Below are 15,884 nucleotides of genomic sequence, written 5' to 3' on the forward strand. Positions count from 1 at the left end.
AGAACTCCTATTCACCAGACCCAAATGTGTCAACCATCTGGGAACTCACAAAATCGAAACTCATGAATGTTGGCTTCTGGGAAAAGAGTCTTTGTCTAGCAGCTGAATGATGATGCCTTCTGATTTTCCCCAGGATTGTCTGAGCTTTCTGAGAAATTGAAATTCACCTACTCTACTTCCAGAGAGATAGCATGGTTTTTTTTCATGTTTGAATACACTTAAAAAAATGTAAATGAATATGCAAATATTATTTCATTTATAATCAGGTGGGAAATAAAAGTAACATGTGTACTGTTTTACAGTAAAATAAACCTCTCAGGAGTCAAATAAATCTTGTAAAATCTAATAAAGAAAGGAGAGAAACATTATTTTGTACAGTAGAATGTGTGGCATTATTAGGGAAAGCTACATGATTTCAAATGTTTATGTGCCATGCATACACCCTTAGCATGTTAATAAATATGTGGGGATGAAATTCAAAAAGAAAAATCATTTGTTAAGCACTGGTGAGATCCCACTTGTTTTCAGTTCTGGTGCTAACAATACAAAAAGGCTATGGAGAGAGTCCAGCGAAGAGCAACCGAACCAGGGCTTAAAGGAATGAGCTTTGAAAGGAATGTATTTAGAACAAAAGGGTCTTAAAAATCTTAAAAGGACAAAGTTAACCCTAGCCAATACTTTAAGCACAGCACAGAAACCATGACCCGAATACATAGCTGCAAATGAACTGGAAACAGACTTAAGATAGAGGGTAGGAGACACTTCCACAGAGCAGTGAGGGGATGGAATGGGTTACCAAGACATGTGTTGATGTTGAATCATTGGGATCCTTTACACCCAACGTAACAAAGTCCTGGGATCAATCAACTACTGCACTAGGAACTGGATGCGCGTTGATGAGCCGAATGGCCTCCTCTTGTTCACATTTTCTTATTTTGCTTATGTAAATAAATAAATGAATATTTGATTGTGACTATCATGTGTAAAAGTAATTAAGTACATAAACAACATTACATGTGTATATGATAGTGCATTACTTCATAATCCATCCCAAAATGCTGCACAATGCTTGGAATACAGTGGAGCTCAGAACTGCTTATACAATTGTGATAGAATGTACAATATTGAGTTGTTTTTTTTTTTTTTTTTTTTTTTTTAGCACAAGCTCTTGAGGATATTACGATATGCTACTGATGAGTTTGCAAAGGCACTATCATAGCACTACTGTCAGTACTGTAAGCCTGGCAGATTTCTATTTGCAACTGCTCAAATTGTAAAACCAGTTCACTTGTAAACTCGTTTTACAGTGTCCACCTTTTCATCCACATCTATTAATGCCTGGATTATTTTTTTTTTTAAAATAATTTACGTTTTGTATGTTTTTTTTCTTGTTCTACCTTCTCAAATTAAATATACTGTGCGATTACAGTACACGTCCATGTTTTGGCTACGGGTGCACACTACTGTCAAGGTGGTAGCTTACATGTTGTAAAATGTGTTTTATTTGAACGTTTTCTCGTGTAAAAAGCCTATATCGCAGTACAGTATGTTCTCTTGTTCGTTGTCCTACAAAGAGTACAGTATTTCGTTGAAATGAACTCAGTGACGAATCGATCCGGTAGATGGCAGTGGATGTCTCCAGGTAGGTAGGGGAGGGAAGCTGGCTGGCTGACTAACCCATTAGCTGTGCAGTTGCTCCCATATTGCTTAGCGGAGCTCCAGCACAGAGTAATCCAGCTGTCAGTGCGAGTAAGTGAGGCAGGAGAACTCGGAGTGTGTCGGCAGTGTGCACTCCCGGTGGGTACCACAAGGCCGGAGCTGGACTACAAGATACACGAGCAGCATTTGGAAAGAACTGCGGACACATACGCACGCATTTTCAAGAACAACAGGGAAGGAAAAGTCGTACGAGATTAAAAAAAAAAAAAAAAAAACACTTGAGAGCAATGCGCTGGCAGCATGGCCAAATGGTTCAAGGAACACCTAGGATTCAAAAGCACCAAAGCGCCCCCTCCTGCTCCCCCGAAACCGGACTACAGACACTGCCACCCGGCAGCGCCCGGCACGCCCGGCACGCCCGCATACCATCAACAACAGCTCAGCGTTGGGGCGACTGCCCTGTACCTGAGCGCCGCGCAGCCAGATATTCTCGCCGCCTACAGGCTTCAGAAGGAGCGGGACTTCGAGGACCCTTATACAGGCAGCGGCTCGTTTCCTGGACGCTCGGGTTCCACCGGATCACCAGATATCAAATATGTTTCTCCCAAGCACCGGCTTATCAAGGTGGAATCGATCGAGAAATGCAACCCAAATCCAGTCAGTGCCAACAGCTCAACCCCCGCCGCTTCCGCTGGGAACGTGAAATCGCCCACTTCACCTCCCGCAGAACAGGAACACAAACACGAGAAGGTAAGGGTTTACACTACAGTGGAACAGCTCTTAAACTAAGCAACGTTTGTAAAGCATTACTATTAAGCTTTTCTGTACATATCCCTAAAGCGTTTAAGTAGCTTTTACTTTAGAGTTGAAAATATTCCAGCAATTAAACATAATCTAAGGTTTTGTGTCGGTTGAAAACGAAAATCAGTAACTGTATACTGTACAAATGTTAGTTTTCTTGATATGGAAGCAGAATACACTAGTTATTTATGTATTGATTTATTACAAATTAAATATATAATTGAAGACAGTAGTTTACTTTTTTTTTTTTTTGAAGTTTCAGAAAAACCGGCAGAGCAAGTTTTTCTTCCGTTGCACAACAGAGCAAAAAAAATCTGTGGCAAACGCTTCACATGGTTAGACATTAACACACAGACCATTGCTTAAGCTTACACACATTCCAGGAGTCTGTCAGCTGATTTCAAATTACTTTAACCAGTGTTTAATACAAAATAGTCTTTTTTGTCTCCCCAGTTTGGCAAGTGTTTCCCTTAATGTCTTCATATACTGAGATACATTCTGGAGTTACTGTCGCAAGTAGTACAATTACAGCGGGGAATAACAAACAAACAAAAACACGTCTTATTGGATTTTTTGACATTGTTACCCTGTGTCCATTTAAAAAAATATAATGTATCCGTTAAGTTTAATGTAATAAACTACACTTGTGCTAACAACATTGAGTAAAGATGGTAACCCTAGTTTTAACGAATTTATCAGCACAAAAAAGCAACAGAAACCAACATACACGCCATGTCAAAAGCTTGTAACAACTGCAGTAGCAAAATACAGCACGCTACTGTATTACTGCTGATATAGCCTTGATTGTAAATTAGCTGGCAAATATGCCTCTTTTAAACAGCATGCTTGTGCCTGCAAAGTTATTTTGTTGCAGTGAAAGCTTTGTATAATCCTAAATATGAATTTATTGATTTTAAATATACAGGTATATATATGCTTAGTGATTAACATGTTTTCAAACTGTAGACTTTGTAAACAAACACAGTGCACTTCAAGATAAATGTACAATATGTGAACAGAAACATTGTGTAAACATAGAAATGTTGTCTAATTCTGTTAATAGCTGACAGATGGTCACAAATAAGCTGATACATCAGGAAACATCAAACAGACTTTAGAAATAGACAAAAAAAAAGTTAAGATCCTTTTAGGTTAGGTTTTGCTGTAACAGACTGGGATGATCAGAGTGCAGTATTTGATGAAGCTAGGGATGACCTGCTGTAGCTGAATGTGCAGAACGGGCCAGCCACACACAATCCTTAATCAAATCAGTATCACTACTTGTTATTGCAACATAACCTTTCAAAACACACACAACACAAAAAAGACCCAATATTTTTTAATGTTTGTCAGATCAGTGCAGGGGGGGTGCGGGGGTGCAGCTAAACCACATACAGTAAATTGGTTGTTTTAGAGAGTGTTTCTTTCATAAAATAGCAGAACACAGCACATATGATCTGTTCAACTTTAAAGCTGTTCATTATGTTGTGTATGGATTAATTCTTCATTGGAAATATAGCCTATTAGCACTTTAATGCATTCTAATAATAAAAGCATTAATCACTGTTCAAGCACAGGTGTGTTTAACTGCTGGTGCATTCTTATTCAAATTTATCAGACCAGAGTTCTCACCAGCTCAGGGGAAGCTTGTAATAAAGCACTAGGTATTCAGTACTTCGTATTGTGCCAAGTTCGATGAAGTCTAGAAACAGGAAAAAAAGATCTCATGGGAGAATGGGTTATCTCAGTTCATCTGCAATGCACGATGAGAAATGGCAAGTCACTTTTAAGAGCAGAAAATGTTGAACAAACCTTGAACCTTGGTATTTCAGCTGTTTCAGTCAATACAGCATACAAGATTATGACAAGGTCTACTGTTAAAGGGTACATGACCTTTTTTATTTGATTGTGTTACATGTTCCCATGTGTTGCTACAGCTGTGTGTATTGTTTTAATTATTATTATTTTTTTTTATATTTTGACCACTTTTTAATCTTAAATTGCATTCCCTGCCTCAAGATGGCTTCACATGTACCTGCATGGACCTCTCAGAACTACATTTCCCATCACCCTCCTGGCCGCTGTTAAATCCATCTCAGTTACATATGTGAGCAGGAAGATGAAATGGACCCCAAACATTCTCAATTGGATTGAAATCCCGTAAATTTCCAGGCCAGCATTGCAGTGGCGTGATTACTTTTTATTACTTTTAATTGAGTAACATGGAAATGTTTTATGTTAGATTTCGAAATGTCACATTTTTCGGTTTGTCAGTTTTTCGTTAAATATATGGAAAACGACAAAACGGTATGTAATTCAGTATGCTAACGGAACATTATTCGGCAGGTTTTATTCGACTTTATGAACCAAAATTAGATCATTCTAGGGTGATGCAAAACGTTTGGCCATAGCTGTACGCAGCCTTTTTTCACTAAGTTAATATAGAGTTGAGCGCAAAAGCCAATGAAGCGTTCTCTGCGGGCCCCCAGCCAAGATAGGCAACTTGTTGGTTTGAATCACCAGAATTCAAACCAACAAGCTGCTGATAACATCTAACTCCATGTGGCAGTGCCTTTACTAGGTGAGCCACTAGTGAATATTTCTTTTTAAATATTTTCGGTTTTAATTGTGTCATTAATCAGTACATTTGAACAATCAACTAATTCCATATTTTCTTTTTATTATAAGAAAGTCCAGTAAACCATTATACCCTATACTATTTCTAAAGTATTATAATTCACTAAAATATATGTAAGTTATTCTATTGAAAGTGTGTTTGGTTTAGTCTTCCACTTAAAGGTGTTATTGTTACTTAGCACATGCTGCCATCTGGTGGTTGTTATTTTTTTTGCTCTATGTTTTGTTCTTCCCCATGGGAGAATTACATTGAAATGTGCTGTTTAATCCCAGTTACACAAAATAGGGATGGCAGTTGGATGCCATTCAACAGGAGCTGGAGCTGTTCCAGGATTTACTGTGTGATCTTATTTAGTCTAGCCTGAGCTGTAACAAACCATAGAGAGCCGAACCTCAGCTGTGTCATCTTCTGTCATCATGGATTTTGATATACTGGGACTTCAGAGCAGAAGTGCTTCCATTCCCTGATAACCACAAATACAATTGCAGTTCACTTTGTTATTACTTATAGGAAGATACAATGGTGGCCATGAATGTTTCATCAGAATACATTTTCATTATTTCTGAACATATATTTGTGTTTCAACCCAATGCTACTTACTTTTAGTGCTGAGGTGAAATAATACATGCTTGGATATTCTTTCATGCAGCTAATGGAATATTGCAAAAGAGAACTATTACTGAAGTAAAATATAATGTAAACACTCTTCAGTACAATTGAATGTGTTTTATTGGTTTCAGACAGTCATTAATATTGCATGTAAAACATGCTGACAGTGGAGTCTTGCTTAAATAGACTCACCGGGACACATGATGTTGAAGCCAAATGTAGAAACAAAAGTGTGTTATTGTTATCTAACAAGAGCAAATACTGTATCAGTGTCACAGGATAAATGGTTTATTGATTTATGAGTCCCCAAAGTGGACACCAGGCCAGAAATTGCATCCCTTCAGCACCCCAGAACTCAAAAGGGATAGCAGGTACATGCTTTTACTATGTCAAAGTTTTTTCTGAGTCTGGAAAACACATTGTAAAATGTATGCTTCTACTTAAATATGGCACACTTTTTGTACACCCACTAATTGTATTTTGTAGGTTTACATGCATCTAGAGAGCAAATAATTGTACATTCTGCTATATTGTCTCTTGTATGTCTGATAAAAGTCTTTATGTTTTATGACCTTTCGCTTGGCGGACCTGTTAAGCCACTGTGAGTTACTTTGGCCTTCTTAGCCTTAGGTATGAATTGGTCCTGCATTTCCAGTATAATATCCCCTCCATGCTCCATATCTTATCCTAGTCTTATCCTACATGTTTTTCAGGCTCTGTTTCAATTCTGTAGTTGTTTTACTTTCCCAGTAGACTTCAGATTTGATTATGTAGTTGCCACTTCCCCAGTGTTTTAAATTATTTCTATTTTTGTACTTACCTTGGTTATTTGAGAATAATGCCACATTTCCATCTGCACCTTGAAACCAGTCTGTAGCAGTCTGAGATTTTAAAAGCTGCCTCTCACATCCAGTGCATTGGATGTTCATTAGGTAATTTACATCATCAGTGTTGAAGAGATCCTGTTCTGCCGACCCATAAACCTAACTGGAGCTAAGGGAGGCCCACTTGAAATTGATTTGATCTCGATATGCTGCTGATGGAAATACAGAAGTGTGATTTCAAATTGCTTTCAAGTCAGTCCCAGTGGCAGATCGTAACAAAGTCAAGACAAGTGTTTTTTTAATTTATTTTTTATTTTGTGGATCAGATCTGTAGAATGCGGTCATTAAATAACAGAATGAGAGCTACATTGCAATACAGAGGAAGGCAATATAGGATCGACATGCATTCATTACATGACAAACACCGGAGCTCAACAAATAACAACCCCAGTCTGTCTTCTTTGTAATCTGTCTGGAACACCACTTTTTACACCTATGTTTGTAATACCATATGCCAGAATAAATCTGTTTACAGCGCAGGGATGGAAGTAAGACGCTCCTTGCATAGCAGTTTGAGCCATTTCACGTTTTACGAGCTGCAAGCTCTTGTACAAATTGTATTGAGGAAAAGACAACGTCATAAACATTTTTATATGCAAGAAATCCATATAAATTAAGAGTGAAATAATCTGGGAATATATGGTGTTTGTCTCTCCATATGTCACTCCAAATTGTGTTTAATTGTTTAAGTGATGAATTGTTCATTTGTTTTATTAAAGTGTGGAATGTGACCAGGTGGTAATTGAATGATTGACTGTCATTTACCCCTGGCCACACTCTATATAGCAGACAAGGACATGTTTGTTTGGAGCAGCACATGGAGAGTGTGCTAAGAGAGTATGAGAAATAGAAAAGAAGGTATGCACAGCGATAGCTGTGTGTGGGTGCTGGTTTGTTTTGTGTTTTGTATTGTTTTGTTTGAATGTTAATTTTCATTCCCATGGTTTGTTTGTTTTGTGATATTAAAAGTGCAGTTGCTGTGTCTGGGGGTTTGCTATTTCTGCCGCTAGCCAGCCTATCTATCTCTATCTATCTAATGTTATTCTTATTATATATTTTAATGTATGTATTTATTTATTGCCAAATATTGTTCAATTCATTTTGCTGTGTACAAGACTGATCAGCATAAAGTTGAATGGAATTAACTGTTTTAGACATTTGAACGTGTAGTTGAAGCTGTTGTTTTTGAAGGCTGGAGCATGTGAGTAAGAACTTTACAGTCTCTGCTTCACTTCCTGGACTCAGGGAGAGAAGTAGGTGTGACCGAAATCAGACTGATAAACTTCTCTATGACTGTTCAGTGTTTCCGTGGTAACACCAAGCTCATGCAATAACAACCTGTTCTTGCACTGTGTTTTCTTTCAGTGGACTTTACCTCAAGAAACAGCAAACATTAAAATGACCTTCTCACTTTTGGCACAGTTTATCAGATAAACAATGCCAGTTTTGCTAAACCGAACCAGTTAGAACCAGGACCCTGTTCAGATCAGTGATTTGTTCTGAGTATTGATAATTGGTTCTTGAGATTTGGGACAAATTGTGTCTCATTTGGTATCAATCATTTCTACATAATTATATTTCTTATGGTTGGTCAATCTGGGTACTGAGCATTCTGATTCTAAATGCAGGGAGCAAAGGATAGTAAATACCAGCGATTAGTGTATTTAGCAAAAAATGTCTGCACAATATTGAGTTAAAGTTATATCTTGTATATAATGTGTAGGAGAAATTTTAAGTTTTGCTTATCAGAAAACAGCATGGTTAGATGCGATGGTCATACTTCCTATTTCCCTTGAAAGGGACGCTCTATCCCATGCAGAGACATTTTGAGACTGTGATGCTGACATAGAGGAGACTCTGTAATGTGGCACCATCAGAAAAGTAGGGATAGAAAATTTGAACTAATCTAACTTATTTAACAAGAAGTATCGGTAAAGAAATAACTGTACTGAAAAAGTCATACATATATTATACAGGTGTATTCAAGACCCTTATACAGGCTAACAAATCTAGCCTGAGAGCTGTACTCTCCTATGGATGGGAGGGAGAAGTTTACAGCATCCGTTTTCATGGGAAATAAAAAGCAAGTGGGTTGTTTCAGGATTCAGGAAGTGCTCCCTTCCTGACAGGAAGTGTTTAGACCCGAGTGACACATTCCCCTTTCACTGGAACTTCAGAGCTGTGACCCTAGGAATGCTGGGAGAGAACGCTTGCAAACCTCCAGATTTTTAAAATACTTGTACACATGCGCACACACACACACACACACACACACGCACACACCCTTTTGTAAAAGTATTTTGATAATACTGAAACCCCATTACCTCAAGCCAAAACTCTCAGCCAGCACCTACAATACAGAGAAGGGTTGATATTTCTTCTGCAGTGTGTTTGCTGCTGATATCATTTACAGCTGCCTGAGTTCTGGCCCCTAATGAATTACTGCAGTGCTTTTTAAGCCACATTCTAGGGGTTTTATTTGAAAACCACCCCTTGTGAGCAAGTCTGCATGCTGCATGCAGAACACAGAGTTGTAGTTGAGTTTCTACTCCTCTTTGTCTTCAAGTTCCAGGCCCTGATGCAGTAATCCCTTTAATGTGAATAGCCCCCTTATTCCTCTCTGCAGTCTCACTAATTCAAAGACACCGACCTACCTTACCAAGCCTAAATCAAACCGTCTTGGATCTTCAGAAAACTTCTAAAAGTAGAAACACTTCTGCAATGATTCGAGGAGGACTAGAGTTAAAAAAAAAAAAACACATCATAAAACTGTTAACATTAAATTGTCATTGCTTGTCCGGAATCCAAACCAGACTAGCCTGCGACTGTTCTGCTGTTTAATTCCCAAGGTTACACCTGTCCTTGCAGGCGCTTTGTTTTCTTAAGCTGTTCATGGTTGGAATTGGCTGCCTGAAGCCCTTCATGTCTCAGTCAGCACTGTAGAGCTATAAACAGGCGAGAATGTATTTTTCGGAGGGGTGCACCTGTTTTTATTTAATTGTTTTAATTGATTTCAGAACTGTGTAGCCTTGACTAAAATAAATTGGAAAACATAAAACGTAGGCATCTCTACAAACGTCCAGTGTCAAAAAACAAATATTTAGTTAGTTTATTTATTTAAGGCCGTAAAAGATTACATGGCACACTTTCAAAAAAGATTATGGATGTTTACCCTGTTGTCCTGTTTCAACCTGGGAGACCCAAGCATATTTCCAAACCCTTATAAAAAAATATTGCAGTGTAAATATGTAACAGTTTCATACCTCTAAGTGGGGAAAATGTCATTCTTTTTTTATTATTTCAGAGAATTTTTGGACACGTTTTGGGCTTAAGAGATAACAAAGTGAAATTGCAAAATGCGTCTGTACACGTGAGCACTCTACAAATAGAGATACGATGATTAATTTACAATTATTGCCAAGTTACAGTATTTTATTGGATATTAAAGCAGTTAAACTTTGTGGTTCTGCTTGGAGGTTTGTGGTGGAACATCAAGGATCATAGTGTGCTAAAGGTGTACATGTACCCACATTCTACTTGCTTACTATCATGGCACAGTCAATGTCAATATGCTGTTGACTTTATCAGTTGGTTGTGGGTCAATGTAAGATGACACATGTTTATTTGCTGTACATGACAGCAAAATGCTATGACTGTTTTGTTAGGCATGATGATTCATATTAGTGATTTATGCTTCGTTGCTTGTTTGCAACACACACAAAATGCTCCCAAAATGTGCTACAGTGGTAGATTGCAACCAAGATTTGTAGCAATAGAATATCCATGGGTGAAAGTGCCCTGTCTGTATTCTGTCAAAATGGCCTCTCTCAGGTCCATTCCTATGATTCGTGTAGAAATGCCAAAAAAATCTGACTTGTGACCTTTTAGTATATTTCTCTCAAACTATATATTTTGCCACTCTACTTTTTTTTGCTCTGTGTAAACACACTATAAGTGTTTTGTTATGGTTTTGCCCATAAACAGTTAAAAATGTTACAAAAAAAAGGAAAGTCATTCATAAGATGCCATAAGTACAACATTAAAAATAAATAAATAAATAAAACAGCCCCAACATTGGTCCACTCTGCACTATTTACAAAAGCTAACATTAGCAGCAGTGTGACTGCAACAGAAAATGCTGGGCAGTTTGGATACTACAAAAAATGATGAATTAAATATAGGCCAGGTAATTGTTAGTTTAGTTTAGTTTTATTCTCTATTAATTAAAATATATTCAGACAGTTATTTATGTATTATTATTTTTTTTTTTTAAATAAGGACGTTAGTAGGTTAGTGTTGCTGGGGGGCCATGAACGGGTTTAAGTTGAACAACAACTCTAAATAAAATGTTACTGCTATTAAGCACTGGTAATAAGCTGTGGTATTGAAAAGTAACACAATCCCGTTTTTACTTTAGAAATTATTTATTGTGTTTCTTTTTGTTTTTTGTTTTTTTAATTAAAAACCTGTCATTCTTTATTAAAATAAATTTTTAACTTTCATATTGAAGCTTGTTGTGTACTACTCATTCAAGCAAACCAAGTAGGAATTTGCTTAAGACGTTTTTCAAGTCACGTAAGCTTTAATAATGACAGTAGTTTAATCTTACTTTAAAGGCACGCACCTGAATCGTAAGGTAATTAAACTGTTTGCTTATACTCTCCCTGCTGTTCTGCGCACTGTCAGCCCTGGTTAAAGATATAAATAATGTACCCGATCCGAAGCAAGTGTAAAACTTGCTTGAATATTAAAAGTAAAAAAAAAAAAATATTTTAAAACTAGCAAGGCATGACTTGTTGCACTAGCAGCTGTTTACATTATTGTTTTGCCCTCTAACTCAATGGACCATATTTAGAAGCAAGCACAAGGGCAAAGACACAGTTTCTTAGAGCAATGAAAGAAGAAACAACTCTTGTCTTTTGGTCCTTTCTGCAACTAAGTTTATACTGTTGAAATTGTTTTATTCAGCAAAAAAAAAAAAAAAAAATCTTTGCATTTGCTTCAGAGTGAAGTCTGTTTTTATATAGTAAAACCGTGCTTTTGACATGGCAAGTATTCTGAGCTTCTTAATTGTAAAAAATAAAAATAAAACAAATAAACATTTGCTTCTCTACGCTCAGCAGTTAGTCCTTCAGTTTGCCCCCCTACTGTTTAACAAAGTTAGGCGCCTATGATTGAGACACAAAGTTCTTTGACCATTGGTTCTGAGATTGATTAAAACACTGAATTGTACTGCTTTAGAATGAAACACTCACCTATAGATACCAAAACTGACTCATGTTACTGAATACGAAAGGTTACTGGTCCAGAGCTGATCTATAAAGCTCTGTCAAAATTATCATTGGCCATTTTCACCCATGAATATCTCCTTTTTATTTTTTTTGTATTGAAGTTTACTCCCCTGATATTTTGAGGTTGGAGTACAAAAAAGTAGGAAACTGATCTGCTTGGATGGAGAAGTTTCTCTCAGTTTTGTGAGGTAATACTGTTCTCCCCACAGGTGGCAGCACTCGCTATTGCAAGGAAGCAATCATGGCCTCAACGATATTAAAAATACCCCTTTGTGTATGAGATGCCATTGGACACTTCCAGGGGAAGGGAACCATGTTGCACCTTCGCAACAGGGGGTCTCGCGGAGTTCATGGTCTGGTGGTCAAATTCAAAGTTGACCTGGAACCTTGCAATGGTGTCCACACATCAGGTTATACCTTGGCACCTTGTTGGAGAGGTTTATGAATCATATTTTAACCAAATACATTATTCATATATTAAATGGTTATTTCATTGGAATAAGTTGGTACCCAACACTGATTAGACAAGAGTGGAGTCATTAACTCAATGTCGTTCTACTATGACAGTTATCTCACAGTTTTTTCCCTTGTATTTCATTGAGATTCAAAGGGCAGAGGTTGGGTCATTGATATTTAGTCATTGTTGCTCTAGGAATTCAACACAGGATGAGCTAAACTTCACGTAAACGATAAAAACATACACCTCTTGCTTGACTGTATGTGACATTCTGAGTGAGAGATCTGCACTCTGAAAAGTTATACAAGTGTACCCTTTTGAAAGTTTTCCACAGTGCACAGAAATTTTAGTTTTTTTATGCTTTTCACCCAGTTATATTATGCATTTACCATACTTTACTATATTTTATAATATGCTTTACCATACCTCTCTGGGCTTTACTGTGCTTATGTTTTACCATGCATTATTATACTTTGCTATGCTTTTAGCTACTGAAAACTTTTATAAGGGTAGTTGCTACTAATGCTTAAATTGTACATGTCCCAAACTGTACACATTCACGTATGGATCAAGTTATGTTAAAAAGCCTACAAATAAAATGATCACCTTTGCCGAAACTGTGTTGTCTTGCTCAAACTTACTTGATGAAATAGGCAGAGGCAGAAATCATCATTTTGGAAAGTGGAATACTGTTGACACCAACACAGTGTAGACGGATCCAATCTAAGCTTTAAAAGTGTGTCCTGTTGACTGCTAAGGCCTAAAATACATTCCTGCTCTAGCAGCTGCTTCTGAGAAAATGACAGAGGCTTTCTTTTCATTTTCGACTTGGCAACTGTTTCTGCTGTTTATCTCTGTCTCTGATAACAGTTTCATTAAAGAACAAGGCAGCAACAAAAAGACCTTTTGAAGTGCTCTAATATAATAGAGCTGCAAAGCCTGGAGTTGTATTAGGTTATCTCTAGCTACAATCCCCTAGTGGCACAGGACATAAATCACATAGCGAGTTTTTCTGCAGCCTTGTACATTGCTTTTTGACAGGATAACAGGAAATCTGCTCTGTAGACGTTTACTCTTAATACTACTGGGTATTTTCTGTGTACCATTTGCGCACTGTAACCCTGTAAGGCAGTAAAATAAGGAGTACTTTTACATCATGTCGGTTTTTTTAAAATATTTCAGTTCTTGTTTAAAGTGACTGCTGCTAACAAAATAGTTCCATACATTTTCTCCGCCATGCCATACGTTCATTGTATAGGTCTCAAATGTGCAAAAAAAAACAAAAAACACGGTTTCAAAATTAAGAAACCTCTGTTTCCAAGTCCTGCTTTTAGACTATATTGCACTTCCTGGGTCAGTTCACCTGGAGGGTGAAATTGTTCCCATTTCTTTACTGGCTTCTTTCCTGTCGATAACCAATCAGCTGCTTCCCCTTTTCACTGACATGCTTTCAAACAGAAGCTTCGACCGGGAAGACATTGCGGAGGTGAAATGACCCAAGACGTGTATGTGCAGGGGGGATATGTTAATGCATCTACCTGTTAATTGCACTTTGAGCTAAACTTTTCATCCTAATTTCAGAACGGAGTACGACACACTAATGTTACTGTTCCTTCCTGAAACTAAAAGTAAGTCTTGCTAGTTTTACCATTACATAATTTTATTCCTAAGCCCTTTGATGTAGTTTGATGGAACTTGCTGATTAACCAGGAAGTGTGTGTAAAACTTGCACAGCTCATTCCCATTAAGTAATGGATCTGCATTTTGAGGGCAACGGGGTGACTGAACCCTATTCAGATTAATGAAAGATACAACCTTATGAATTTGTTGGAATATGAACCAGGTGACCATGTTTTCAAGGGGGGTCCTGGGGAGAGAGCATTATTACATTGTCCAAACTTCATACATACAAGGTGTGTCCGTATTATCATGTGTCCAAGGCTGAACATGATGTGCATTATACAAGTCTGAGCAGTTAGCTGTTAGGTTGCTGTCCCTAAAATTAGTGAAAACTAGACCGCATATTAAATTCAACCTTCTCTCATAATCATCTCCGCAACATCTGCCCCTGTACCAGGCAGAGAGTTTCTTTCCTGGGTGCTGTGTCTGACCCACGCCTCTCACAGGCACAACAATTAATCATCCAAGTACAGCAAATTTAGACAGGACAGCACTTTCTGGTTCTCTGTGCCTCTGTGGTAATGAAAACCACCTGCCAATGGGATCTGAATGGCTTTAATGAATCGGTTCTCCACCCCTGGCCTTCAAAACAGATGCAGAGCGTGTGCACACTGCAGCCCCCTGCCACGCTGAGGACTGTGGGAGATACCAGGACAAGCGAGTGGCATTTTCAGCCTAGCACTGGAAAGAGTTAAAGTTAAGCCTGGCACTTTTAAACATGTAAATGTTTCCATTTTGGCTCACTGCCAATAATCATTTAACTATCAACTTACTTTAAGACATTCATCTCCGGAGAGTTTTTGTATTGCCTTGTAGTCATTTACTGACTGGCTAAATAAGGCATACGCTCCCCACTGTTCCTTTTTCATATCAAAGGCTTTCTATATTTGCAGTGTTTGATCTTTACATACTCTTTGCAATGCAAGCTTGTGATTAAAAGTACAGCCCTGATAATGCACTGTGTTTGAGGCAAATATCCTCAAACACAGTGCATTACTTCCACCAAGTATTGTACTGTTATAATGTAAATATAAACACCTAGGTTGTTGTTCTCTGCTGGGGTTGCTAAATGCGTACGTCATGCTTTAGAGTGTCACATAGATGTAGATAACTGCTTGTCCAATTGTCATTAAACTTGCTAAGGACATTCTTTGGTTAAGTATGTCAGAGTCTGAGAGACTATGGAAGCATCTATCTGTCTGTATGTCAAACTTAAATTTTGTATGCGTGTTACTTTTAATTCTTCATTTCAAAAGCAGAAAACATAACTGTTTCCTGGACCGTTGAGTCGTTAAGAAATCACCTGAGCATCTTGTGTTTGGAGGGGGGGGGCTGTATTCTGGCCATGTGATGCAGGCTTTAATACATCAGCACCACAAGGAATATTACAAACCCCAGATGAGTTACCAAGAGAGAAATTGAGAAAAACAGATATTGTTTCAGTTTGAGTACAGTAATTTTATGAATCCCTCGCTTTCTTGTTCTGTTTTACGTGAACTTAGTGACAGCCAGCATGTAAAAGGTGACACTGCATTACCTAACGCACCGTCTTTTCAAATGCATCAGGGTCTGGACCAATACCCCTCTTGTATTTTTTAGCACCTGCTTTTTATCTGCAACTGAATCCATTCTGTCCTGATCAGAACTGAATTTACTGTTTAAATAAAGTGTGTATTGACCAGTTTTCATTTGCACTGTTCAATTGGTAGCATACAATAATGTTTATTGTTTTGACAGTAGTATGATAAAGCCAGCTCCCAGTTCTTAACGGACGGGCAAAAAAACAATTAAAAAAAGTCCCATTGTGTTTCTTCGTTGTTTGAAAAACTGTATCAAACTTTGTTCATGTGTCATAGTGTAAAGGC

The 15,884-nt window shown here is 37.7% G+C and overlaps 1 protein-coding gene across 5 annotated transcripts in view; it reads left to right on the forward strand.

The window, feature by feature from the left end:
- The first annotated feature begins 1,630 nt into the window (after positions 1-1,630).
- The window catches only part of LOC117963164 (SH2 domain-containing adapter protein F-like), a 74,570-nt gene continuing 60,316 nt past the window's right edge, over positions 1,631-15,884 (forward strand). For all 5 annotated transcript variants that reach the window (XM_058994897.1, XM_058994898.1, XM_058994894.1 and 2 more), the window contains exon 1: positions 1,631-2,409. In XM_058994897.1, coding sequence (XP_058850880.1) covers positions 1,960-2,409 — 450 coding nt within the window. In that variant the 5' untranslated portion in view covers positions 1,631-1,959. The remainder of the gene's footprint in view (positions 2,410-15,884) is intronic.

The sequence above is a fragment of the Acipenser ruthenus genome, chromosome 21 (assembly GCF_902713425.1).
Source record: "Acipenser ruthenus chromosome 21, fAciRut3.2 maternal haplotype, whole genome shotgun sequence".
Taxonomy (NCBI): Eukaryota; Metazoa; Chordata; class Actinopteri; order Acipenseriformes; family Acipenseridae; genus Acipenser; species Acipenser ruthenus.